Here is a 27,560-nt window from a genome sequence, read left to right on the forward strand (position 1 = left end):
GGTTCCTAAAATCGGAGGTTCGGGCCATCTCTAATCTGCAAGGATAAAATATTGTTGTTGGGGATGTGGCCTCAAAAATTCAGTGCTGTAAATATGAAAGGGGGGGGGGGGCACTTTAGTTTGGAAGGTGGAATGGGAAAAATAAAAAATAGTATTTTTGTAAGTGCCTGTACAAGTTGTTAGTAACAATGTATCCATCACTGTGACATTTACATTGCCTAACAACATGATGTACCAGTGTCTGTATTTTATGTACTCATGTTTGTTACTTACTTAAGTTGCCACTGAAGACAATCCTGCTATTATATTCATTGGTAAAAGTGATATTTTTAGCATTTATTTTCCGAAACAAAACCTGTAGCATTATGTGGACATAGACTCTGCATAAGACCCCATACGGTCAGTCCTGATTACACCATAGCAGTTATACATTCAGAACATACACAATTCCTTTACCATGGATAGACCCAGCCAGCCATATCCCTATTACATGTTGCACCACCTGCAGTTCAGCTGCTGTGCAGGGAGCCTCATCCCTGTTCTAGCAAAAGAATGTGAGATGTGGGAGAAAGCTGAGCTGTCAGGGCTGCATGGATCGGTACATGTATAAACAAATAACATGACAGCAGAAAATGAGAATATGTTATGAATCGGTGTGTGTTGCCTGGGCACTGTGGACAGGCTCTCACTCCAGAAACAAGGCAGACTAGCAAGAAAGTGCTGAGAAGGATAGCTGAGAAAACCCTCCCTCTCTCTTCCTGCACAGACAGCTGCATCTAGCCGGCCCTCTCCTCCCTCTCCCCTCTTATTAGGGCTGGCTGCATTGCCTTGCTAGGCAGACACACGTATAGTTGTTTGGCTCTGGACCACTGAACCCCCCCTGCTTGCATTCATTACCTATACTCCAGTCAGATCCACTACCAAGAGACCGAGAGTAAACAGCACTAAAGTAATCATAATGGAAGAAAGTTTAGAGCTCTCTCTACTACAAACTACTCTCTCTACTACAAACTAGCGTTCCATCCTGATGTGAAATTCAACCTGACTAGTGCTGTAACAGACATCACCGTTGGTACAGGAATTTCTCCAGATTCTAGAAGCTTTCCAGCACATGTCACAAGTCAGCTTGCATGTCTGAGTGGCCCCTCGGACCTGCTAGGGCTCTCTGCCAGGTTTTCAGCATCAGATCAGCTTCCAGGGACTGCGCATCATGCCAACCTTTGATGAAGTCCTGCAGGAGGCTGGGGAGTTTGGACGCTACCAGAAAAGGGTCTTTCTCCTGCTATGCATGACTGGCATTACATTTGCATTCTCCTTTGTGAGCATAGTATTTCTAGGACAAATACCCGACAGTTATTGGTGCAGGAGCTCGGAGGTGGCAGAAATCAGTAGAAACTGCAACTGGAGCCCAGAGGAGGAAAGAAACTTCACAGTACCCAGAGTAAAAGAGGATGATTCTGAGAAAAGCGTGTGCTACACGTATGATGTATCCTGGAACAGCAGTATCTCACCTTTCAGCTGTGCTAATCCAATTCACACCTTTACCAACCACAGTCTAGGCCAACTGCCAATTAAACCTTGCCAGGATGGATTTGTATATGAAGAGCATAGGACAACCATCATCAGTCAGGTACAGCTAGTATTCCTTGTTTTTTTGATGTATGTGAAATGGCTATGCTAGCAATGGATTAATAGCCTTGTGTACCTCACAACTGTCCCTGCTTTGGAGGGAACAGTCCCTATGTTTTAAGAGCTGTTTCACACCAAGAGCTCTTTTAGTGGCGATTCACACTGGGAATTGCAAAACGCTATCAAAACCGCTAGCATTTTGCAAAGCGATTTTTCCACAATTTTGTAGCAATTTCATTTTGCATTTCTTTAACATTTAAACACAGTCTCTAAAAACACTGCATGCACCATGTTTGCGGATCGCTAGCGATCGCTACAATGGGATTACTACTCTACAATTTAAATTGCAATAGCAAGTTTTTTTCCTCAAACTTAACTTTTTATTTGTACTTGTTAGAAGACAATTACAACTTATGTGTTATATAGTACCAGTAGAATTTCCTTAACATCAAACATTTAGTAAAAAATACAAATAATGAACAGAGTGGAACGTTGCATATAGTATTCGCAATATAACATTGTTGTTGCTAAATAGCTAAACTTTTACACATAGCTGGAATTACTTTGCTTTTGTACATTTTGAAAAAGCACTTGGACAGTAACATTTTATGGGCTTTTTCACACCAGGCATATTCAAAAGAGCTGCATGTAGCATTTCTGAAGCCATTGCAATTCTGTAACAAGTAAGGCTCCATTCACACTTAGAACCGCAAAACGCCGGCAATTTTTGCCGGAGTGATTTTTCCACGATTTCACGCGGAAAAATCACTGGACAGTGCAGAGATTTCTCCGCGCTGAAACACGATTGCTGGGAAATCGCCTGAAAATGGTGCAGGCTGCGCGTTTGCGTTTCGCGATTTTGGGCGATTTGCGGCGATTCGCGAAATCGCCCAAGGAGGAATGGGCCCATAGGGTTTTATTACACTACCACTTTCAAAAGCGCTAGCGTTTGAGCGTTGTACCGAAATCGCCGGCAAAACGCTCTAGTGTGAATGGGGCCTAAGCACTGTGAAAATCACTACAAAATCACTAATCGCTAGTGCGTTTTGGTGGAGAAACAGCCCTAACCAAATCTCTCCTTCTCAGTTATATGTCTCTCCTTAGTTATATGTCTTTCTGATGACATGATAATAATATTATGTTGCTACTACAAATGTTTATACTTTTCATGTCTCTTAATTATTGCTTTGCCTCATTTAAAGTGCTATTAGTCTTTTGTTGCTATTGCGGGGATCTGTGGGGGTATGAAATGTTGCACAAAGTCTCCCACTTTTCATTCACACATTGGAAAGTTGGGAAGCATGCCACTGTAATCAGGTCTTTTTCTGTAACGTATGAAATGGCTATTCCAGCTAAGCCTCCCATTTCTGTCCTCACTTACCGCTAACTGCTTGTGGTCATAGCTGGTGTTATTCTTCACATTGCCGCTGATCTGAAACAGCTGTGGTCCTACCTGGAAGTCTGGGAAGTGTGAAATTAGTGGTCCCTGAGGAGTGGAGCTTGGAAATGATACATGTATTAATGGAAAAAATAAAACTGGAACACAAGTGAAGTTGTTGCCTACAGAGCAATGTGATTCACTGTTTCATTTGAAAGGTTAATTCTGGATGATTGTTGAGGTCAATACCTTTTCAATTTCTTAATTTTGTTTAATCCTGTTTTCAGAAATTGGTCTAGTAGCCATGGAAGTATAGCCCCAGGCACTGATATTATTTTCTATCTTATACATGGATGTTATTTGTATTTAAAAATAACTTCACCTTGATTTGTGTTGTTGTGCATAAGTGAATACATAATATAGTGTGTGGCTAGAGCACACTTGTCTGTGCAGAAAAGCATACTGTTTAAAGGGAACCTGAACCGAGTAAAATTATTTAAAATATCTATTGTTAAAAAACATTATTTAAAATAAACACGATGTACCTGCAAATTAATATTACATACTTACCTCGCTGTCAGTTCCTCTCAGAAGCTCACCATTTTCTTGTTACGATTCCTTCCAGTTCTGACAAGATTTTGTCAGAAGTGGAATGTATAATTTGCTGTCAGTTATATATCAGTTGCTGTCAGTTATAACTGAAAGGACAACTGATGAGCAAATTAATGTCCATGTTTCCTTATGGCCCACGTGGGCGAAATTACAGTTTAACAGTGTGCTGACCAGGAAGCTGTTATGGGATAGTGGCCATCTTAAAAACAGAGGATGGAGAATTCTATTGATCACAGTGGACAAAACAGGACCCAGGAGAGGAGAAAGAGATTGATGAGTAGACTATGCTGGAGGTATGACCAGGGATGAGCTCTGGATTAAATCCAAATGGGTTTTATTTGGATTTCACGCAGGTAATTAGTGCACCTGAGCGGGTGGGTGAGGGAGAGTTAACATACTCAGTGGCCTTCTTCTTTAATGCGACCCACATTGCGTCTCACGCTGTGTTCCAATTCTGGGTTGAAGGAGGAAGCTTGGTAGTCACGTGACCGTGAATTGGAACGCAGCATGGGATGGCCACTGTGTATGTTAACTCTTCCACATCCACCCGCTCAGGTGCATTAATTACCTGGATGAAATCCGAATGAAAATGGAGCTCATTCCTGAGTATGATGTGTGTATGTTTATTCTTCCTTTTCAGTTCAGGTTTGCTTTAAAGTGATCCTTAAGTCTATAAAAAAAATGAGATTTACTCACCTGGGGCTTCCCTCAGCCCCCTGCAGCCGATCGGTGCCCACGCAGCCCCGCTCCGATGCTCCAGGACACGCCGGCGAACACTTCCGGTTTGGCCGTCACCTGGCCACAATAGCAGCATAGGGGGCGATATTATGGCTGGGAACGTGAAGAATCACTCGCGTTCCCATGCCTGTCGGCTGGTGACGGCCGACAGGCATGAGTTTGTCACCAGCCGACAGGCATGCCTGTCGGCTGGTGACAAACTCAGTTTGCAGCACTTTTATAACAATGGGAATTAGATTTATTATATCTTGAATAGTGACTAATAGTCACATAAAGTAGTGACTAATGATCACATAAACTGTTCAGGATGATGTAATGATCACATAAATATGAAGTCACTACTTGTGCAAAAAAGTGCACAATAAACACCGTCAGCCTGCTGAGCGCTTCACCGCTAATGTGAATAGCAGATGTATATATAATGAGAAAAGGGTGCTAAGCGCTTCTGAGGATATTCAATGAGCCAGCGGGAGGAGAATGGTAGACTACGCAATCCCTGCCTTAAAAAACAACTATAAAAGAAACTGTTTTTCTGTAAATCCCACATACCTATAGAGCTTTTAGCCAGCAATACTAAAATGATTTTCAGAGGTCTCTCAGCCCAGCCTGTGTGAAAAAAAAGCTGCGTATACAGAATACAGAATATTTTATTTCGCCAAGTACAACGGGGGCTGTACCCGGAATTATTTTTGGCACATACAGGGTTGGCGATGGTACAGTAACAAGCATACAGATGAAAAATACAGATGAAAATACACAAAGTAGTCATATAGGGGACTGTCTGGGTGCTATGTTGAGCGGAGCTGCCATAATCTTTATGCAGCGCTCAATTGCTCTACAGCATATTTGGATGCCCAGCAGTATGTCTTTGAACAAAGAAAATGGAAGAGAGAGGGCAGAGAAATAAAAAAAAAAGACAGAGTGGTAGACAGTGGTGGTAGACAGTGGTAGGGTGTCCAAGAGTCCCCTGGGGATGGTAATAACTGTCCCAGTCTTGCATACCTCAATCCTAGGCAGTGCTCCCCTGTTCCAGCCCTGTTCAGGAGGTCCGTGTCCGTAATGGTGCAGCCACGATCAGAGCAGCCAGGGGCAGAACCGGTGGCATGGGAACCCTGGCATGCGGTAGTTGCAGGCAAAAATGCATAGGACCCGGCCTGGTGGAAACGCCATTGCGGCCTCCATGAGTGGGCTTGCAGTGTATTGGCGGGCAGGGTGGCACTGATGGTTGGAGAGCTGCATGTGTAGCTGCAATGGTGATGGCCAGGTGGGATGAGGCTGACTCCTGCCATCAGCGGCAGAGCAAGGTTACTGATGGTGGCTTTACATGGCACCCGACTCCCCAGCACAGGCTTGCATCAGCAGCAGGAGTGTGCAGCAGCATGATGATCGATGAAGCAGTGTGAACGGAGGCCAGAATATGTGTTTGCTGAGCGATGGAGTGACTTGCTGTTTGCTACATGGCTTGGCCGGTGGTAAAGTGGCATGAGCCAGAGTGATTTCCCCACGCAGTGTGCTGGGCCTCTCCAAAACAGCGGCATGAGAGGGGTAGCTGTGGTGGAGCTCGTCCTGATCAGAGCCTTCATTGGGCAGGAGCTTCTCCCATGTGGTACGGAGGAGCGACAAGAGAGGTAGCGGTGGAAGAGCTTACCTCTCTGCTGGAGCTGGAGAGCTGGAGTCCTGGAGCTGGTGGCGGTGGAAGAGCTCACCTCTCTGCTGCAGCTGGAGTCCTTGTGCGTTGTTTGCTGGGATTGGACTGCAAGCCGCCACTGATCCGGTGTTCTGTGGTCTGTTGCTGCAGAGTGCAGAGGAGCGGTGGAGGAGCACATGGCCGCTGCTAGAACCTCTCATGGCCGCTGCTGGAGCCCGCGTGGTGTGTCGGGACTGGGTTGGAGCTGGAATTGCCAGTCATCGCTATTCAGCGGGCTTCCATTCTGGGAGCCAGGAGACAATCTCAGAGGTAGCAAGACCAGGGGTCCAGGGGGGGGGGGGGGGGAAGTGATTAAAAAAAGGTTACTAGCCAAAGCCCCTGTGGCTACCTATCCAGGCGCCATCTTAGTTGTTGTTTACCAGCTGTTTTGTAACAATTTTGTGTCGGCATTAGGGAAAGGGGGCAGGAGGAGGCAGAGCTGAATTGTAACCTGGCTGTAAACTGTTTACTTTAGGCTACTTTACACTATGCAGCAGAGAGAGAGACACACAGATAGGAACACAGAGCTTCAACTGATGATTATTTACACACATTTGAAGCTATATTTCTGCTTCCTATCATTCTGAACAGATTCCAGTCACAGTATTAGAGCTAGTGAAGATTGTTTCTGTATGCTGGATGTGCTGGGCACAGTCCTCCATAGTAATGCCCACAGTGAGAAATGTTCTCTGTAAATTTCATTTTATTCATATAAAACATGAAAAGATGACAAAAAGCCTTTGTATTGCTATTTGCTAGTAATTACTGGAAATATATGTGGCATTTAGGATTTTAGTTAACTTTGATTGTAGTCCTTTAATCAACAGACTCACTGCATCCATCGGCCAATGGGCCTTATTGCGAATCTGGGGTATTAAGCCACCCAGTAATATTTTATATGGGAGGTCAAATCCCTTTAGGTGAACCACAATCACCACTATGACCACTACTATATAGTATTAGTCATGGACCAATCAGGAAAAAATCTGAAAACCAAAAAATTGCAAAATATACTTTTTCTTTTAATATTAAAAAAAAGTGCAGAAAAATGTATACAAAATCTTCAATTCAAACAGAAGTCCATCAAAAGAACACATCACGTGGTAAAGTGCACTTAAAGTGATTCACCTGGTCTTGGCATCCTGCATTCATGCAGTCCTTCATCTGACTTCTTATTGGTGGTCTGTCCTGGCTTAGTTTTTGTCCAGATGAGAATTATTGGGATACCTACTGTAGATTGTGCAGGTACTCATTGTAGGAATAAAGGCCTGAAGAAGGGTCCCCGACCCGAAACAAATTGATGTTGTTGCCTTATCTACTATTAATCCACGTGATTACTATTAAAGCGGAATATAACCCAGAATTTCTTCTTTGCTCTAATAGATTATTCACAGCATATTATATACAACCAGCATTTTTTTTTTCTAGAACATCATTCAAAGGGTTAATCACAGGCTTTAGAAGCTTCCCTGCCTGCAGAGCATGCCGCATCCGAAGTTTACATAATCTAATCTTGTGTTTACTTAAATGTATCAAGTGAGGAATGTGACACATTCTCTGACTGTGCAGGAGCTCACGGACACAGAGAGAGAGTCAAATCATGTCTGCCTGAATGAATGAATGAATGAATGAATGAATGAATGAAACCAGTTATTAATAAAATGCAATCATCTCACAAAGCAAAAAACTGTATTTTTGGGAACCTATAACTTATAAATGAATAATAATACTTATGCACAAATGCAAATATGATAACCGTATGGCATATAAAAAGTAGGAAAACATGTTTTTATTGAATATTATGTCAGGGTTTTAAACCGCTTTAATGTCCACGTCATGTGTTCTTTTTATGGACATCTGTTTGCATTGAAGATTTTGTATACAATTTTTTGCCCTTGACAAGTATATTTTGCAATTTTTTGGTTTCCTTATTTTTTTCCCGATAGGTCCCTGACTATATAATAGTGGTATTAGGCCACCCCACAACTTCACTGGTAATGCTGATGGGCACTTGAAATTCCGTTGTCTATATCATCAGTGGACCTCCAAAGTAAAAACGCTGTACATAGCATAAAAGTGCAAAAAGTCCTTCCAAGTTTATTAACCTCCTGGGCAGTATACCCGAAACTGTTTCGGGCAAGAAAAGTTAGCTGAAAGCGGTATCCCCCACAGAGTGTCGGGTATGCCGCTCAGGAGGTTTTCTAGTTTTTCAGGAGGTGTCCCAGTACAGATGTTCCCCCCTCAGCGATTCCCCCCCTGCAGCGATTTCTCCTCCCCCTCCTCATCCTCCGCAGTGATAGCGCCAGTACAGGATCCCCCTGCAGCGCCCCCTCCTCCTCGTTCCCTCCCTCCGCAGCAATAGCGAGCATCAGGTGCTGTTACTCACCGTACCTCTCACCTGCACCAATCGCACCACCAGCTCCGGTCTTCTCTGTTCACCGTACTGGGTGGAAAAAGGGGGGGCACCACTGCAGGGGGGATTCTGTACTGGTGCTGTCACTGCAGAGGGAGGGCTGCCCTTATAGCTAGCTAACCTGTACTAGGACACCTATGGCTGGCTTATCTATACTGTGGTATATATAGCTAGCTAAACTGTGCTGGGGCTTCTAAAGCTGGCTAACCTATACTGGGTCACCTATAGCTGGCTTACCTATATGGGGGCACCTATAGCTGGCTAACCTATACTGGGGCATCTATAGCTGGTTACCTCTACTGTGTCATCTATAGCTAGCTAACCTATACTGGGACACCTATACCTGGCTAACCATGCTGGGACACCTGTAGCTGGCTAAACTATACTGGGGGCACCTATACCTGACTACCTATACTGGGTGAACTTATACTCACCATTGGCGTCCTGATCCCTCATCGTGTACCTCTGATATTGACATGTTCCCCGGTGATCGGTATTAATGATGCCAGGGTCACCCAGCTTCATGAATATCTGTCGGCAAACTATTTTTTTTGTATTGAATCTAATACAATAACCTGTGGGGGATTCCGGAGATGGATGAGCACCGCATGGTGGGTGACACAGGACAGGTAATGTCGAACATCTTATCAAACAACAATTAACTAAAGCTATTACCACACGGAAAGGTAAAATTACCTACTAGTGAGGTAAATTACCGACTTGTGTGGTAAATACCTCGAACAGCTATCTCTAATGTCAATTCATAAAGATCAGAGCAGTCGGTAAAGGAAGTAAAATGTTTGGTATTTTAAGACCTATCTGGACTTGTCATTAACTAACAATTACCATGCCAAAACACTGATAGACAAGGCAGACAACAGACAGCCAATAGGAAGAGCCCCCTGGTCCCTGCCTCTCACCCATTTGATCCGATGCCCTGGCCGGTGGGACATCACAAAAAAAAAAAATCAGAGTGCAGAAGGAGACAGTAAAACGGCTTTTATGTATCACATTAGCTGTGCAGATCTCTAAGTTGATACACAGAAGTAAGACCTCTAGTGGCTACATGCACATCTAAAGGGATACAGGTGGCATTTTACTTCACAAAATGTGGCACAAGAACGGCACATGCAGGCAGACTAATCTGCAGGTTGCCTGACCTACTCTACAGCTAGTGAGACATACCAGCAGGAAGTGAATTGATGCAACATTTTTTCTGTAAATTACCAAACTTTTAACGTATGTGAGGAAATCTTAACGAATTTGAAAAAAAGTGTGAAATACCAAAAGCGGTATTTTACAGACTTCATTTTTAGAGAATTGACTCCAGCCTGTTTGGTTTACCAGTCTGTTTGGGAGCCTGCCATTAGAATCTGGTTCATCTGTGCTGTCAGGATTTCTTGTTAAATCTTTTTGTTAAAGAGTTTTAGCAAACGCAGGAAAAACATGTCCAAATATAGCATGAGTAACAGTAAAACAGTTGAGGCATGTAAAAAGTACCTTCTGAGAGTTCGGGTATCTGATGTAACATTGTAGTCAATAGAGATACAGCACCAAGAACCACATACTGTTGAAAACTACAATAAACTGCATTACCCAATAACTGAAAAAAGAATATGCACCGTTATAAACATTAGGCATGTTATAAATGGAATAAAGCAGACAAACAGTGACCAAAAGGTGCAGAACAAAGCACAGGCTGTCAGTACTAGAAAAGAACAAAACAAAACAAAATAAGAGCTGAACATACCCCATGAATAGCATGAGGGGGACACAGGGTAAAATGCGTAATTGAAAACAACAGGTTCCATTGAAACATAGCATCAACATTTCCTCACACAATTATAAGTCACAATCCAGGTAGAGTCTGTGTCAATAAACTTTTAAACATGTCCGAGTCCTTAAGTCAATCCAGATTGCCCACACCACATTGTGATAAAGCCTTCCATTTTGTTACTGTCAGAAGCTGTTTGTTCCTCCATAACATTATTTTGTCAGCCCAGTAGGCAAAGACGTGGAGAGAGTGAGATCTCCATAACCTGGCTATGGTTATGTTAGCAGCTGAAAGAAAATAAAGGCAATGTCTTAATTTTAACATAAGCATCATGTTTGCAGAGTGGGAAGAGATGGGAGTTTTAAGATTAGGAAACCTTCTCGATTTAAAGAATCAGAGATGGTACTTGTGACAATCCAGCCCCGCGATCCCGTCGAGATCTGCTCCCGTTAGCGTACGCAGGAAGTACGGGTGCAGACGGACAACGAGACCGGTTGCTGGATCGTCAGAGGTAAGAAGAAAAGGGCGACAGAGCGTGCCGCCGACAATATGTAATGGGACAAACATCCACCAATCCCGTATTACTAGGCCACTGTTGCCATGCAGGTCTCATGCACTAGAGACTGCTGGAGGCAAATTCACTGTGTGCATAGTAAACGGTTAAGATTGGTTGGAGGTGCCCATACATGTACAATTTTGATTGTATATACAATCGGTACACTAAAAATATCGATTTCGCGCTGGAAATCGGGTAATAACTGCCACCACTCTCTCAAGTTCAGGGAGGAAAGAGACTCCCGCTATCATAATACGGTAGCCAGCCCAATCACGTTCAACACGCTCAAGTCACCGTTCGGGGAATAGTCACTTCCGACGGCTTAAAGACTGTGAGCAATGTGATGTTAAAGAAAGGTTACTGGGTCCCTATATGATGCAATCTCGAATTGTATTTACAATCGAGAAACTAACGTTATCGATTTCGCACAGGAAATCTGGTACTAGCTAATCCTAGAAGGAAGAAACGGTTATTTACAACCTAGCTAGCAAACAATTTATAAGCAAATCATACAACGATGCGGTAGTATGACTGACTCTTCAGAGGGCAGATTCGTTATAGCAGCAATCAGATGACCAGAACAGGCACAAGACTGAACGATAAAATCGTTAGTTTATTTCTAAACTACATACACACAGCTTATTTTAGAACAGATTGATTGGACAGAGAGAAGAGAGGAAGAGAAACAGAATGTCTGAATATATACAGTTCAAATACCGTTATTGGTAGTCCATGCGGCAATCGCAAGTCTTTGGCGAAAGTCCCAAAATGGCGGTTGCCATGCGGCCAACAGGCCTTTGTTAGAAAGTTCAAAGATGGAGGTTGGCCCGTGTCCCTGCGGGCTGCCAGGATGTTACTAGGCATCAGATTGAAGGTAAAGGACACTGGACTTTTGGATCATGTCAGTTTTGTTCCTCACTGTAGGTGGGAGGAGTTATGACACATACAAGTCCAGCCTTGCAATTTGAATAAGGCAATGCCCCCTTAGGCAGGAAGAGGTTTTGGGCCAATTCATATTTTGCCCGCTCTCAGCATGCCCGTAGGTAATATCAAGAACCCGAATGAATATTCACAATCAGCGTAAGTGTGTGAATCTGCTAATACCAAACACGAGGAGTCTGGATCGCTAATAGCACCGTCCCCCCCTTTCACCTTACTGGCACTGGTTCCGAAAGATCCAGAGGGCTGAAAATCTCTCAGGACCAGTGTCATGTGGAATCTAATAAACTCCGTGAATTTGAGGGAACTGCGATCTTGGGAACACCAGAAATATTACCAAATTGTGCCTATTTATTAAATACAGCTTCTACAGTTTGGTTGAATCTTTGGGTGCCCAGATGGCGTGATAAGGATCATTCCTGTCTCCTTTCAACTCAGGCCACAAGGCAGCTAGGTGTCGGACTCCTGGTGGGTCGGTGCCGATCAGGCTAGAGAAAGCTACAATTTATGAGCTTCTGTCAACTGATATCTACCCTTCACCTGATGGATGAGGTCATAAACACCTCTGTGCTGGCAGAGAATCTTTTCAACAGGAGGCTAATTAACTGACCATGAAAAGATTTCTCCAGCCCTTTGGTGAAGGGGAAAAAAAAAGTGTATTTAAACCAAAAACTGTCAGTTTGGGTGGTTTGCGAAGAACTAGCGTTGGTAACTCCATGACGCATTCGATATGTCATATCGACGGCGTCACATCTCCCCCCTTTACAAGATTGGGGAAGGAGCGGTTAGCAGGACCTTGACTGAAGCAATACCAACTTGTTACTTGGGCTCAGTACAGCGGGGCAGCCTGGGTTCCACATGACCTTGGGGGTTGCCCTTTTTGTGTTGGTCAGTGGTTTAGCCAGGAGGCTACAGGGCTTTGCAAACGTCCTGTAGTATCCCGCTGTTCCCAGAGAGGCCTGTACCTCTGTCATGACAATCTGATATGCATCTGGTTCAACGGTCAGATGATCAGCTGACAGCTGTCCTAGTACCAGGGACGAGTGATCGCAGTGTTGCTCCCAAGTCGGGGGGAACACAGGGATGTCATCCGGGTACGTGACTGTACAACCGTGCTTGCTTTTCCACAGGTCGTTCCACGCCTGGAGAAAGGTGGCTTGGGCATCCATCATGCCAAAAGACATCCGCATCGAGGCGTTTAAGTCCAAGGGCAGGGTGAATGTGGATTCCAGGCGTGCCTTGGGCACGGTTGGAATCTGCCAGTATCCGTAGCTCCGATCTATGATCGTTAGGTAGTTGGCGGATGCCAGCCAATCCAACAGATCACCGAGGGGAGTCATGGGATACGCAACGGTTATTGGGATGTCGTCCGGCATCCTATAGGCCTCACAGAACATGGTGGTCTGTGAGCTAGAGGATTTGCGGAGGACAGCCATCTGTAACATCTCCTCATACTTCATCTTCACTTTTGCTTGCACCTCCGGAGAGGCGCTGTAGGGGATCTGCCATAAGGGCTTGTGAGTCCCCGGGTCCCTTCTGTGAACTGCTGTATCCTGCCCAGGGTTGCTGCGAAGATTTCGCTGTGGGGGCGCAGTGCGCTTCAGCGAGGCCTTCGGGGAGTACGAGAGGTGGGGGGTGACTTTCACATCATCCGCCAATTCTCGTGTGGGAGCTATCAAGCCTGGCAGGGGACCTGTGTCTTCCTGTTCTAATTGGCCGTGCTCTCCCAGAACTAACTGCGTTCTATCTGACTGGGCTTCTAACAGATCCACATGGACCGTGCTTTCACCTGGGGTGTCAGTTACATGGGGAATGGGCTCACTGGAGTAGTTACCATTCTCCCTGTACACCTGTAGTGGAGCTTCCACTGCTGGCGGCTTAGCGGTCTGGCCACTAAGCGCACGCAGGTTGGAGTCGCTCTGTAGTATCCTCACGGATGTGGGACTACAAATCTCAGCCAGCTGCCTAGTGCGATCTGAGGCTAGCTGCTGAAAATCAAACTCTCTGGGGTCAGAGCTGACAGGAATGCCTGCAGGCTCTGAGCTCAGGTTAACAGTACTGTGTGTGTCTGTCTGCACAGGTACACTACAATAAACATCCCCTTTTGGGTACATCAAAATCACGTCAATATTGACATTGGTCTGAAGGTCAGAGATATCAGGGGAAGTCGAGACTTCTCCAGATAGTCCTGAGTCCAGACTGCCGGTGACACTAAAAAACGTCATCCAGCGTACTCTCACAAACATGCACAACATTATCAAAAGCATTTGCATAACATGATATGTCATTTTTAGCATGAGTGTCACCCGCCTGAAAGTCAGAATTGTCAGAGGGAATCCCTGCTGTCAGCTCTGAGTTCATGCGGCTGGCCATAGAGTATGTAATGGACAAAGAATGTACAGCGTTTCTATCACAATTATCACTGACACATGCAATTTCATTAGTAATAACAGGTGCAGAAAGAGATAAAAGACAGTCAGTTGCTGGTACATGTAAATCTGAGGGTACCTCCCGCCCAGCGGCGTTAGGTACAGTAGCATTAGCAGGTAAGGGTTTGACATCTCCCTGTTTTCCCAAAGGCTTGTACAGTACCTGGTGGTCAGGGAGTCCTGCTGGGAACTCCTGCATATCAGCAGAAAATTCCGAAGGGCACACAAGCGTGCCTAGATCAGTGCCAAGCACAGGAGGAGAGGGAAACTCAGCAACAGCCCGCTCTGGAAAACCCACCCCCCATCCGGCCTTCTCGGGACCTGGGATAACAGGGTTGTGGTGGTTGGGCCTGACTTCAGTCAGGGTGAGGAGCTTTTGTGGGAGAATATCTTCCTCTGTGGCAAGGTCGGAACAGACCAAGGAAACATCTGCTTCTGGAGCACTGGAGCAAAAGATGATCTGGTCGTCCACTGGAGCACTGTGACGATTTCCGGAACCGTAGAGCATCTCTGACACGCTGACAGGCAGTGCAGAGGGTGATGCAGGTAACGGATCAGGGTTGCTAGCCATCTTCGGGCTAGGGACGGTCGTTCTTTTCCTCTTGGGACAGAAGAACTTTATGTGGCCGGTCGCACCACAAAGATTAAACGTGCGAATGGCAGGTGTGTCAGACTGGGATGCAGCAATAGCAGCAGCTGCAGGTCTCAGTGGCACAAAGCTCACTGGGCCAGGAGGAGCGAATGCAGTAGGCTTACCTCCTTCCAAGTCCTGGGACAGTGTTCTGTGACTGTCCAGCACCAGGGTTCTCTGGCTGTCAGGTACAGGAACCTGATGGTACGCCCTCTCAGAGGTGCGCACAGGAAAGTCTCGTTCCGTGCCCTCTTCCATGGCAGGAAGATTTGCTGTGGGGGTCACGGGTAGAGGTTCGCATCTCTCCACCGAAACACATAGTGAAGAGTGCTGATTCGATTGGGTTAGCTGGGCCAACTCCAATTCACGCTGGAGCCGTAGCTCTTCGATCTGGAGATCCCACTGGCGCAGACACTCTCGGTGCTCCTGGTATCTGCGCAGTTCCTCGCCGGTCAGGTTTGCCAACTCCAATTCCCGCTGGAGTCGTCGCTCCTTGGCCTGGAGATCAAACTGGCGCAGCCACTCTTGGTGCTCTGCTTCACGCTGGAGCTCCTCCGCCTCATGCTGGAGCATCGCTGCCTCATGCTGGCGCTGACATTCTCGGAACTCCTGGTACAAGCGCAGATCCTCGCCGGTCAGGTTTGCCAACCACTCCGGGCGTATCAGGACTGCAGGTAATAGAGGCATTAAGCAAGGTGGCGACAAGGATTCCATCTCTGGAGTAATGCCACCAGCTCAGCCTTGTTTGTGCTGCAAGCAGCAATGCCGTGCGATTTGCAGAGGGCTTGCAAGTCAGGAACAAACCAATTCTGGTGAAACTGAACTGAATCAGACATTCAGAAGAGAGGAGTACAAGAAAGAGTAGGATATAGCAAAGAGAAAGTTAGGAAATGTAGACCAATCTATTCGCTATCAATGTGTACCGTTTTGTGCCCAGAACTTCGGTTCTGCAAGACAGGATACTTAGTGACCACTGTCTTATTATTCTGGTTGCAAAGACTGAGTTTGTCAGATCTTTGCGCTCTGATTTCCCAAAAGCTGGCTATGCCTGGTTTTGGGGTGTGCTATCCCACCACTGCCACCAATGTGACAATCCAGCCCCGCGATCCCGTCGAGATCTGCTCCCGTTAGCGTACGCAGGAAGTACGGGCGCAGACGGACAACGAGACCGGTTGCTGGATCGTCAGAGGTAAGAAGAAAAGGGCGACAGAGCGTGCCGCCGACAATATGTAATGGGACAAACATCCACCAATCCCGTATTACTAGGCCACTGTTGCCATGCAGGTCTCATGCACTAGAGACTGCTGGAGGCAAATTCACTGTGTGCGTAGTAAACGGTTAAGATTGGTTGGAGGTGCCCATACATGTACAATTTTGATTGTATATACAATCGGTACACTAAAAATATCGATTTCGCGCTGGAAATCGGGTAATAACTGCCACCACTCTCTCAAGTTCAGGGAGGAAAGAGACTCCCGCTATCATAATACGGTAGCCAGCCCAATCACGTTCAACACGCTCAAGTCACCGTTCGGGGAATAGTCACTTCCGACGGCTTAAAGACTGTGAGCAATGTGACGTTAAAGAAAGGTTACTGGGTCCCTATATGATACAATTTCGAATTGTATTTACAATCGAGAAACTAACGTTATCGATTTCGCACAGGAAATCTGGTACTAGCTAATCCTAGAAGGAAGAAACGGTTATTTACAACCTAGCTAGCAAACAATTTATAAGCAAATCATACAACGATGCGGTAGTATGACTGACTCTTCAGAGGGCAGATTCGTTATAGCAGCAATCAGATGACCAGAACAGGCACAAGACTGAACGATAAAATCGTTAGTTTATTTCTAAACTACATACACACAGCTTATTTTAGAACAGATTGATTGGACAGAGAGAAGAGAGGAAGAGAAACAGAATGTCTGAATATATACAGTTCAAATACCGTTATTGGTAGTCCATGCGGCAATCGCAAGTCTTTGGCGAAAGTCCCAAAATGGCGGTTGCCATGCGGCCAACAGGCCTTTGTTAGAAAGTTCAAAGATGGAGGTTGGCCCGTGTCCCTGCGGGCTGCCAGGATGTTACTAGGCATCAGATTGAAGGTAAAGGACACTGGACTTTTGGATCATGTCAGTTTTGTTCCTCACTGTAGGTGGGAGGAGTTATGACACATACAAGTCCAGCCTTGCAATTTGAATAAGGCAATGCCCCCTTAGGCAGGGAGAGGTTTTGGGCCAATTCATATTTTGCCCGCTCTCAGCATGCCCGTAGGTAATATCAAGAACCCGAATGAATATTCACAATCAGCGTAAGTGTGTGAATCTGCTAATACCAAACACGAGGAGTCTGGATCGCTAATAGCACCGTCCCCCCCTTTCACCTTACTGGCACTGGTTCCGAAAGATCCAGAGGGCTGAAAATCTCTCAGGACCAGTGTCATGTGGAATCTAATAAACTCCGTGAATTTGAGGGAACCGCGATCTTGGGAACACCAGAAATATTACCAAATTGTGCCTATTTATTAAATACAGTTTCTACAGTTTGGTTGAATCTTTGGGTGCCCAGATGGCGTGATAAGGATCATTCCTGTCTCCTTTCAACTCAGGCCACAAGGCAGCTAGGTGTCGGACTCCTGGTGGGTCGGTGCCGATCAGGCTGGAGAAAGCTACAATTTATGAGCTTCTGTCAACTGATATCTACCCTTCACCTGATGGATGAGGTCATAAACACCTCAGGGGGTCCCCTGTGCTGGCAGAGAATCTTTTCAACAGGAGGCTAATTAACTGACCATGAAAAGATTTCTCCAGCCCTTTGGTGAAGGGAAAAAAAAGTGTATTTAAACCAAAAACTGTCAGTTTGGGTGGTTTGCGAAAAACTAGCGTTGGTAACTCCATGACGCATTCGATATGTCATATCGACGGCGTCACAGTACTCAATAAAAGAATTAAAGAATAAATAGGGCATCTCTGACAAGCATTTTCTCGCTATAGCTCAAATCAAATCATATGTACACAGTAACCTGTGCAATATTTAGTCCATAGCTAAAATAACTGAGTTTGACACTTTTGTAAAACCAGGCCCTGAAAGAAAATCTCTCTCAATGATTCAATCAGACCTCCTGCGTATTCGATGGCGCAAATATTTTGATGTTCCTCAACTAGAGGATAAAATATTGGAAGGGAACAATAATTTCCGTAAGCTTATGATTAGGGAAACATGGAGAGGGTCACACATCCTGATGCTATATCAAGCCAATTATGCATTCAACATTAAGTATAAAAGCCCCCCAGTGGGTTATGTGGGAGCATGTCCTAAATGTGGGTTACAAAATGCAGACATGGTACACTGTCTATGGGTCTGTCCCAAAATAGCGAAATACTGGGACGAAGTCTTATCTTATATCAAATATGTATGTAAAAGACTGCCTCAGAAGGATCCACTGCTTTGCCTATTTAATTATCAAGAAACTCAATCTGCTCAAAGTGCATCAAATCCTAAACTGACGGATCTTGCCCATCTAATCATAATTGCAGCACGTAAAAGTATATACAATCGTTGGATTTATGCAACAACTCCTACTATATGGGATCTCAAGGAGGAACTTTTACATATTCTGTCCCTGGAAAGGCTGGATGCCATACTACAAAAGGATTTAAAAACGAAATCTTTTTTAAAAAAGTGGAGACCCTTCTGTGAGAAAACGCGGAAAAGCCGCCGCGTGTGCTCAGAACAAGGCGGCTGATTCCGCATCTAACACGGCGGTTTGCACGCGTAGGCCTACATCTGCTAGTATGGCCGAACGCGGAGAAACCGCCGCATGCCCTGATAGCGGTGCGGCTGGTTCCGCGTCCAGCGCGGCGAGTGGTACACAACACATGTCTGGTGTGGCTGGGACTGATAGTTCACACAGGCTCAGAAGGACGCTCGCGCGTGCGCGCTGAGAGGCAGAACTTTTATGACAGCCAGAAGGGAGTCAGCTGACCAAGCCGGTCAGCTGACGATTCCACCAGTTCCCATTGGTCCAGCACTTAGGGGAGGCGCCGGTGAGCGCTGTGCTATATATACTGGGTGCTGGTCATTCTCTGGTTGTCTGCCGTTGCGATCACTACGTGGAAGCACTCAGACCTTTTTGTCAGAATCTGTGTTACCATTCTGTTATACTTCAGACTAGTTCCAGGGTGTTGATGATCACGGACCTCACACCCAAGATTAGGGACTTGTGTTACCATTCTGTTATACTTCAGACTAGTTCCAGGGTGTTGATGATCAAGTGCTGGGCAGCCACCAGACGTTAATGGACGCTTTGTCTGGATCTATACAAACCCTCCAGACGGCTGTGAATGAAGTGCGATCTCCTCCTAGCACAGACATACGTATGTCTGTACCTGAAAAATGTTCTGGTCACAGATCTGACTTCCGAAATTTTAGAAGTAGAGTGTTATCATACTTTGAGTTAAGACCTAATTCTTCAGGAACTATGGTCCAAAGGGTTACCTTTATTAAAACTTTGTTATCAGGCGATTCTCAGACCTGGGCCTATAGCCTTCCCATTGGTCACCAGGCCCTAACCTCTGTAGAGGAATTTTTTAAAGCTATGGCTATAATTTACGATGACCCGGACATTGCCTCGACTTCTGAGCGGAAGCTCAAACTTTTACGTCAAGGCAAGAGTCCGGTTGAAGATTATGCTGCTGAATTTAGGAGATGGTCAGTATCGGCCAGGTGGGACACATTTGCCCTTTTAGATTGTTTTTTATCAGGGTTGTCAGACGAGGTCTCCGATCTTATGTTAAGTCAGCCTGAACCTAAGTCCATCGATGAGGCCATTTCATCGGCCATCAGGATAGATCGCTGGCTGCGCTATCAGAAACAGACCCGGGGTAAAAATCATGTGAGAATGGTGTCCCACGCTGCACCCCCAGTGACTCCACCTCCACCCGCTTCACCTCCACCGGAGCCAATGCAGATTGGTTGGTCAAAGTTGTCTCAAGTGGAGCGGAAACGCAGAATATCAGAGCAGCTCTGTCTTTATTGTGCAGAGGGGGGTCATAGAGTGCAGAATTGTCCTAAGAAGTCGGGTAACGCTACTGCCTAGGTGTAGTCGGGGGTAATACCCTAGGCGTGCAATTTTTACCCCTAGATGATAAACGTTTGCTTCTTCCCTGTACTGTTTCGTGGGAAGATAGGTCTGAAGTCACTGAAGCCTTCATTGACTCGGGCTCAGCGGCTAATTTTATGGATTACGAATTTGCAAAGGAGTTGGGTATCCCGGTCACCCCGGTAAAACCACCGATTCAGGTCACTGCAGTAGATGATTCCCCTCTGCAGGGTTAACAGTCCTCTGTCACAGACTCCAGAAGTGGGAGTCACTATCGGGGTGTTGCATAGAGAAAATTTGCATTTTTTTGTGTTACGAATGACAACCTCCACGATCATTCTTGGCGTGCCTTGGTTACAACTTCACTCACCTCAGATTAATTGGGCCACTGGTCAGCTAACAAGCTGGTCTTCCCATTGTTTTCATCATTGTTTAGCGAAGGTAACCTTGGGCGAGACCAAGATTCACGTGGAAGGATTGCCAGATCAGTATTCTGAGTTTGCAGGCGTGTTTTGTCCTAAGTCAGCCGATAAACTTCCTCCACACCGTCCTTTCGATTGTCCTATTGATCTCCGGTCTGGTTGTATGCCCCCTAAAGGTCATCTCTACAATTTATCTGAGCCTGAAAAGTTGGCCATGCAGGAATATATCCATGAAAACTTAGCCAAAGGGTTCAATCGCCCTTCCCGGTCGCCTGCTGGAGCAGGTTTCTTTTTTGTAAAGAAAAAAGACGGAGGCTTTCGGCCATGCATTGATTATCGGGGCCTGAATAAAATCACAGTAAAAAATCGCTATCCATTGCCTTTGATAGACGATTTGTTTACTCAGGTCACCAATGCTAAGATTTTCTCAAAGTTGGATTTGCGGGGTGCATACAACCTGGTACGGATCAGAGAGGGCGATGAATGGAAAACGGCCTTTAACACACCCAATGGGCATTACGAGTACCTGGTGATGCCCTTCGGGTTGTGTAACGCCCCGGCCGTCTTTCAGGAACTCATTAATGAGGTGTTCAGAGAGGTGTTAGACAAATTTGTCCTGGTATATTTGGATGATATACTAATCTTCTCAGCCAACCTCTCAGAGCATAGGGATCACATCAGGTTTGTGTTGCGCAAGCTAAGACAAAACATGTTATATGCCAAGTTGGAGAAATGCATTTTTGATGTAACATCTGTCGCCTTTCTGGGGTACAAAATTTCTACCTCGGGCCTTTCTATGGACCCTGCCAAAGTCTCTGCTGTTCTGGAGTGGCCTCAGCCGGTGGGACTGAAGGCTCTCCAGAGATTCTTAGGGTTCGCTAACTACTATAGAAGGTTCATAAAGGGGTACTCCACAGTCATCGTACCCCTCACCAGCCTCACAAAGAAAGGGGCAGATACTAACCACTGGTCCCCCGAAGCTCTTGCTGCTTTCTCCACTCCGAAGGAATTGTTTTGTACTGCACCCATTTTGAGACACGTCGACATCTACTATCCCTTTATTGTGGAGGTTGATGCCTCCGAGGTTGGGGTAGGGGCTGTGCTGTCTCAGTGTTCTGGGTTGCAGGGAAGGTTACACCCGTGTGCCTATTTCTCCCGTAGATTTTCACTCGCAGAGAAAAACTACGATATAGGCAACAGGGAGCTCCTAGCCATTAAATTGGCCTTTGAAGAATGGCGTCATTGGCTAGAAGGAGCAGAACATACGATTACAGTTTACACTGATCACAAAAATTTGGAATACATCGAGGAGGCTAAGAGATTGAGTCCCCGACAGGCTCGGTGGTCACTGTTTTTCTCGAGATTCAGATTTATAATTACGTATACCCCGGGTAATAAAAACATTAAAGTAGATGCTTTATTCAGATGTTTTGAGCCAGAGACAGCACAGCTCTCAGACCCAGAGACTATTCTCCCACAGAAAGTGGTGTTGGCAGCCACAGAGACCTGGAGGAACTGGACTGAAACTTTAAGTCCCTTCCAGCAGGATGTCCCTGAAGGAAAGCCTGAAGGGGTCATGTTTGTACCGTTGCCATTTCGCCTCCAGATATTGCAGATGTTCCACTCCCACAAAAATGCTGGACATCCTGGTGCCACCAGAACACAGGACCTTGTTGCTAGGTGTGCATGGGGGCCTTCACTGGCAACTGACTGCAAGGAGTATGTGAGAGAATGTGCAGTGTGTGCAAAAAGTAAACCCTCCCGTCAGGCACCTGTGGGTACATTGCAGCCTTTACCCACCCCGAGTGAACCATGGACCCATTTGTCCATGGATTTTGTGGGTGAACTCCCGAAGTCTGAGGGCATGTCGGTCATCTGGGTGGTAGTCGACAGATTCAGTAAAATGGCCCATTTCGTGCCCCTGAAAGGACTCCGCTCGGCCCAGGAGTTGGCCGATCTCTTCATCCTGCATATCTTCCGGCTACATGGCATTCCGGAAAATATAGTGTCAGATCGGGGAGTCCAATTTGTTTCTAAATTTTGGAGGGCATTCTGTCATCAGTTGGGCATGGAACTTTCGTTTTCGTCGGGCTACTACCCACAGACCAATGGTCAGGCCGAGAGAATTAATCAATCTCTGGAGCAGTTTCTAAGGTGTTATGTTGCGGATGCACAGACTGATTGGGTCAAGTTCTTGCCGTTTGCAGAATTTGCACACAATAATTTGAAAAGCTCTTCTTCTGGATTCTCTCCATTCCAGGTGGTAACAGGAAGGTTGCCTAAGTTCTCCCCATTGCCAGTAGCTTCTACTCCGTTTCCAGCTTTGGAGGCTTGGCAAAAGTCATTTAAAAACATTTGGGGAATTGTGAAAAAGAATCTAGAGAAGGCTTTTCAGAGTCAGAAAGGACAAGCTGACAAGAAACGTTCCATAGAGTGGAAGTTCCGGCCAGGAGACTTGTTTTGGGTGTCCACTCGTCATTTGGCTCTAAAACAGCCTTCACCCAAGTTAGGACCCAGATTTGTGGGTCCTTTCCCAGTAACCAGAAAAATCAACAATGTAACTTATGCCATTGATCTTCCTGCCAGCATGCGTGGTGTGAGATTGTTCCATGTATCCCTGCTTAAACCAGCAGTGCATGTAGATTCCACTCCTCCTCCCCCTGTGATGGTGGATGACCACCCTGAGTATGAAGTGGAAAAAATTTTATACTCACGTATTGTACAGAACTCAGTACAGTATTTGGTTCACTGGAAGGGTTATGGCATTGAGGAAAGAACATGGGTACCAGATTGCCGCATGCATGCGGATGAATTAAATAGGGAGTTCCACGCCCTACATCCTGAGCGAACCGGGTAGGAGCTGTCCGGAGTCCACTCCTCAGGGGGGGGGTACTGTGAGAAAACGCGGAAAAGCCGCCGCGTGTGCTCAGAACAAGGCGGCTGATTCCGCATCTAATGCGGCGGTTTGCACGCGTAGGCCTACATCTGCTAGTATGGCCGAACGCAGAGAAACCGCCGCATGCCCTGATAGCGGTGTGGCTGGTTCCGCGTCCAGCGCGGCGGGTGGTACGCAACACATGTCTGGTGTGGCTGGGACTGATAGTTCACACAGGTTCAGAAGGACGCGCGCGCGCGCGCTGAGAGGCAGGACTTTTATGACAGCCAGAAGGGAGTCAGCTGACCAAGCCGGTCAGCTGACGATTTCACCAGTTCCCATTGGTCCAGCACTTAGGGGAGGTGCTGGTGAGCACTGTGCTATATATACTGGGTGCTGGTCATTCTCTGGTTGTCTGCCGTTGCGATCACTACGTGGAAGCACTCAGAACTTTTTGTCAGAATCTGTGTTACCATTCTGTTATACTTCAGACTAGTTCCAGGGAGTTGATGATCACGGACCTCACACCCAAGATTAGGGACTTGTGTTACCATTCTGTTATTCTTCAGACTAGTTCCAGGGTGTTGATGATCACGGACCTCACACCCAAGATTAGGAACTTGTGTTACCATTCTGTTATACTTCAGACTAGTTCCAGGGTGTTGATGATCACAGACCTCACACCCAAGATTAGGGACTTGTGTTACCATTCTGTTATACTTCAGACTAGTTCCAGGGTGTTGATGATCATGAAGCTCACACCCAAGACTAGGCATTGTTATTATCTGTTATGATTTTCTGCTTTCCTGACCTCTCTTCTGATCACTGATTCGGTACTTCGCTATATCTGATACTCTGTTGCCAAACCCTGCATGCCTTAGGAATGATTACCGAATCAGCCTCCTGTCTTTGTACTTTATCTGTCCGTGTGTTGCCGACCTGGCTTGCCCGACCTCGAGAGCTATCTCCCCTGTTTAGAGATAGTTCACAGATCAGTCAGTGACATCCTCCTATTGGTGTCACTCACGCTCTGGTCCTTCCTACTCCTAGCCTGACTCCTCCCTTTGGGAGATTCTCAGGCTACTGTTAGGTTCTTGTTCTCTAGTGCAGTATTCCTTACTGCATTTGTACCTGTTCTCCAGGTATTGTCCTCAAAGTATTACTGTTGCACCAAACACTCATATCACTCAGGTGTCCAGAGGTTAGCAATATATCTGATTATCGGTGATTCTGCAGATCATCAATAATCAGGTGTATATCTGTATTTTTGGTGATACTGCAGATCACCAATAATCAGATCCTCTCTGTGTTACACCGATCGTTACACCTTCATTGAAAAAACATTATCTGCTCAGGACATTCAAAAATGTATGACCCCGTTTTAGGTTCACTACCTGGTACTGTACAGAGGACATTACGGGTACTTTGGAAAAGTTGAAACTTAGGCAATCTGGTCGTTAGCAATGCAAGTTGAGTTTTAAATCTGATAAATATTTGTCTGTGACTGCTGATTTACTGCATATAATAATTAAACTAAATGGTCTTAGTTGTGATGAGGCGGAGGATATTTTTGTTATAAGAGAGAAACAATAAAGTATCGTGGGAGTTTGGGGTTTTTGGTGAGGGGTGGGAAGGGAGACGGGTGGGTTCAGGAAGGGTAAAAAATAAAATAGTTTACAGACATTGTTATATTACTAACAAAGATAATTTGTTATGGAAAATTATAAGTTCCTAATGCATTGACCTTCATGTTATGTTTGTAACTTTTTTTTGAAAAATTCAATAAAATGTTTAAAAAAAACAACATAAGCATCATGAAGAGAAGTGCAATCTCAGACTTGCTCAGAGGTCAGTGTTATAAAGATGATAATTGTATGGATAGACTATTTCCCATAATTGGTGGACTTTCTCACATTACCACAAACGTGAAGTTGGGTTTCAGTAGCCTTCCTACATCTACAGTAATCAGAATATTCTGTGAAAGAGTTCTATATCAGTTGGTTAGTATTTAGTAATTAGGAAGAAATTGACAGTTTATGAGTAAGTGTAAAGGCTTTATCCCATTGCTCTCTCTGGAAAGACTTCCTCAGAACTGTTTCCCAAAACCACAGAAGTGAGGTAAACCCTCAAGAGTTCTTTCTCTCTCTCTCTCTCTCTCTCTCTCTCAAAATCCGGTACACAAACAAAATCGAAAGTTCCAATTTGGAGGAAGAGGTGTATAATTGTTCAAAGTCAGAAAGGTCTCTCCGATACTCACTCAAGCTTTTTAGAGACGCAGCAAAACTGTCTCCAGAGCAGCCAGTTGCTATGAGAGACTCATCCACCTGATCCCCACCTACAGGAGGCGCCTGGAGTCAGCAAAACTAGTGCTAAAGTCTACCAAAGTGTGGTCGAGGGAGGCCAAACTCCAACTTCAAGCCTGCTTCGACTGCACAGAGGGGAAAGCCCTGGAAGCACCGAACCTGGATGAGTGGGCGGACAATGTCTCCTCATATATCAGATTCTGTGAAGACTCCTGCATTCCATCCAGGTCCTTCAAGGTCTTTCCAAATAACAAACCCTGGTTCTCCAACAAACTACGGCAACTGAGAAGAAGCAAGGAAGCCGCACACAAATCCGGCAACCAGGAGGACTTCAAGACGGCAAGAAACAACCTGAAGCGTGAGTTGAGTGCCGCCAAGAGGGAGTATGCAGAGAAGTTGCGACACAACCTTCGCTCAAACAACCTACGCACTGTCTGGAAGGGTCTGAAAGCTGCCACAAACTACAAACCTCCCCCACAACATGTGACGCCTAGCACTGAGCTAGCCGAGAATCTCAGCAATTTGTATTGCAGGTTCGAGAACCAGGAGGTGTTGGGGGGGGCTACCAACACCTTCAGATGCTCAGTCCTCAACTGCTGATGATAATGACCGAGGGCTGAGCATACCACCTCCAGCTATGAGCGAGGCAGATGTCTTACGCCATCTAACAACTCTGAACGCCAGGAAAGCCTCCGGCCCTGATGGTGTGTCACCAGCCTGCCTAAAAACCTGTTCGCGGAAGCTCGCTCCCATTCTCTCCTCCATCTACACCAGGTCCCTCCAGGAAAGCAAAGTCCCTGTGTGCTTCAAAAGGTCCACCATCATCCCTGTCCCCAAGAAGCAAGGAATCTCCGATCTGAACAACTACAGGCCCGTGGCATTAACATCTGTCATCATGAAAACCTTTGAGAGGGTGGTACTGTCCCACCTTAAGCTTTCTACGTCAGCGCTACTGGACCCGTTACAGTTTGCATATAGAGCAAACAGATCCACTGATGATGCCATCAACATCTGCCTGGAGTTTACAAACAACCACCTGGACAAACCGAACACATATGTCAGAATCCTCCTGCTGGACTTCAGCTCAGCATTTAACACCATTTGCCCCCGCATACTCCAAAACAATCTCATGGCACTGAATGTTCATCCCACCCTTCACTTATGGATTACACACTTCCTGACTAACAGGTCCCAAGCTGTCAAACTGGGGGACATCTTGTCCCATCCCAGGACAACAAACACAGGGGCTCCACAAGGCTGTGTCCTGTCACCGATCCTGTACTCCCTCTATACGAACAACTGCAGATCCACTGTGGACTCGGTAAAAGTCATCAAATTCGCTGATGATACCACCATTGTTGGCCTTATAACAAACAATGACGAGCAGGACTATCGACGTGAGATTTGACAGAATTTGCCAGTGGTGTAAGGAGAACAGGCTGGTTCTCAACACAGCCAAGACAGTGGAGCTGATAGTGGACTTCAGGAAGAAGGCGCCCACTCCACCTCCAATCTACATTGATGGCACAGAGATCGAGAGAGTGGCGAGCGTCCGCCTTCTGGGCACTACCATCTCTAAGGACCTGCACTGGAAGGCAAACACTACCTTGACCCAGAGGACAGCACAACAGAGGCTGTTTTTCCTCCGCCAACTGAAGAAGTTTGGCATGGCTCAGGAGCTGCTGACGAACTTCTACACAGCCACCATTGAGTCCGTCCTCTGCTCATCCATCCTAGTCTGGTACGCTGGCTCCTCCAACAGCGACAGATACAAGCTCCAGCGGGTCATTAGATCGGCGGAGAGAATCATCGGTAGACCCCTCCCCTCTCTCGACCTCCTCCACAACTCCAGATTACGATCTAGATTCTAGAGCACTGAGAATTGCCAGCGATCCCTCACACCCGGGCCACCGCTTTTTCAGCCGGCTCCATTCAGGCCGCAGGTTTTGAGCCATTTACACCAGAACTTCGAGGCATAGAGACTCCTTTTTCCCCTCTGCCGTCAACCTTCTAAACACCCTTCATCTCTAACACTGCATTCCCCCCCCCCCCCCCCCCCAAATGCTGCAG

The 27,560-nt window shown here is 46.1% G+C and overlaps 1 protein-coding gene across 1 annotated transcript in view; it reads left to right on the forward strand.

Moving 5' to 3' along the window:
- The first annotated feature begins 830 nt into the window (after positions 1–830).
- Positions 831–27,560, forward strand: part of SLC22A3 (solute carrier family 22 member 3) — a 166,607-nt gene continuing 139,877 nt past the window's right edge. Inside the window, exon 1 of the mRNA XM_068231733.1 lies at positions 831–1,630. Within this exon, the coding sequence (XP_068087834.1) occupies positions 1,211–1,630 (420 nt within the window). The 5' untranslated portion in view covers positions 831–1,210. The remainder of the gene's footprint in view (positions 1,631–27,560) is intronic.

Source organism: Hyperolius riggenbachi, chromosome 4 (assembly GCF_040937935.1).
Source record: "Hyperolius riggenbachi isolate aHypRig1 chromosome 4, aHypRig1.pri, whole genome shotgun sequence".
NCBI classification, from domain to species: Eukaryota; Metazoa; Chordata; class Amphibia; order Anura; family Hyperoliidae; genus Hyperolius; species Hyperolius riggenbachi.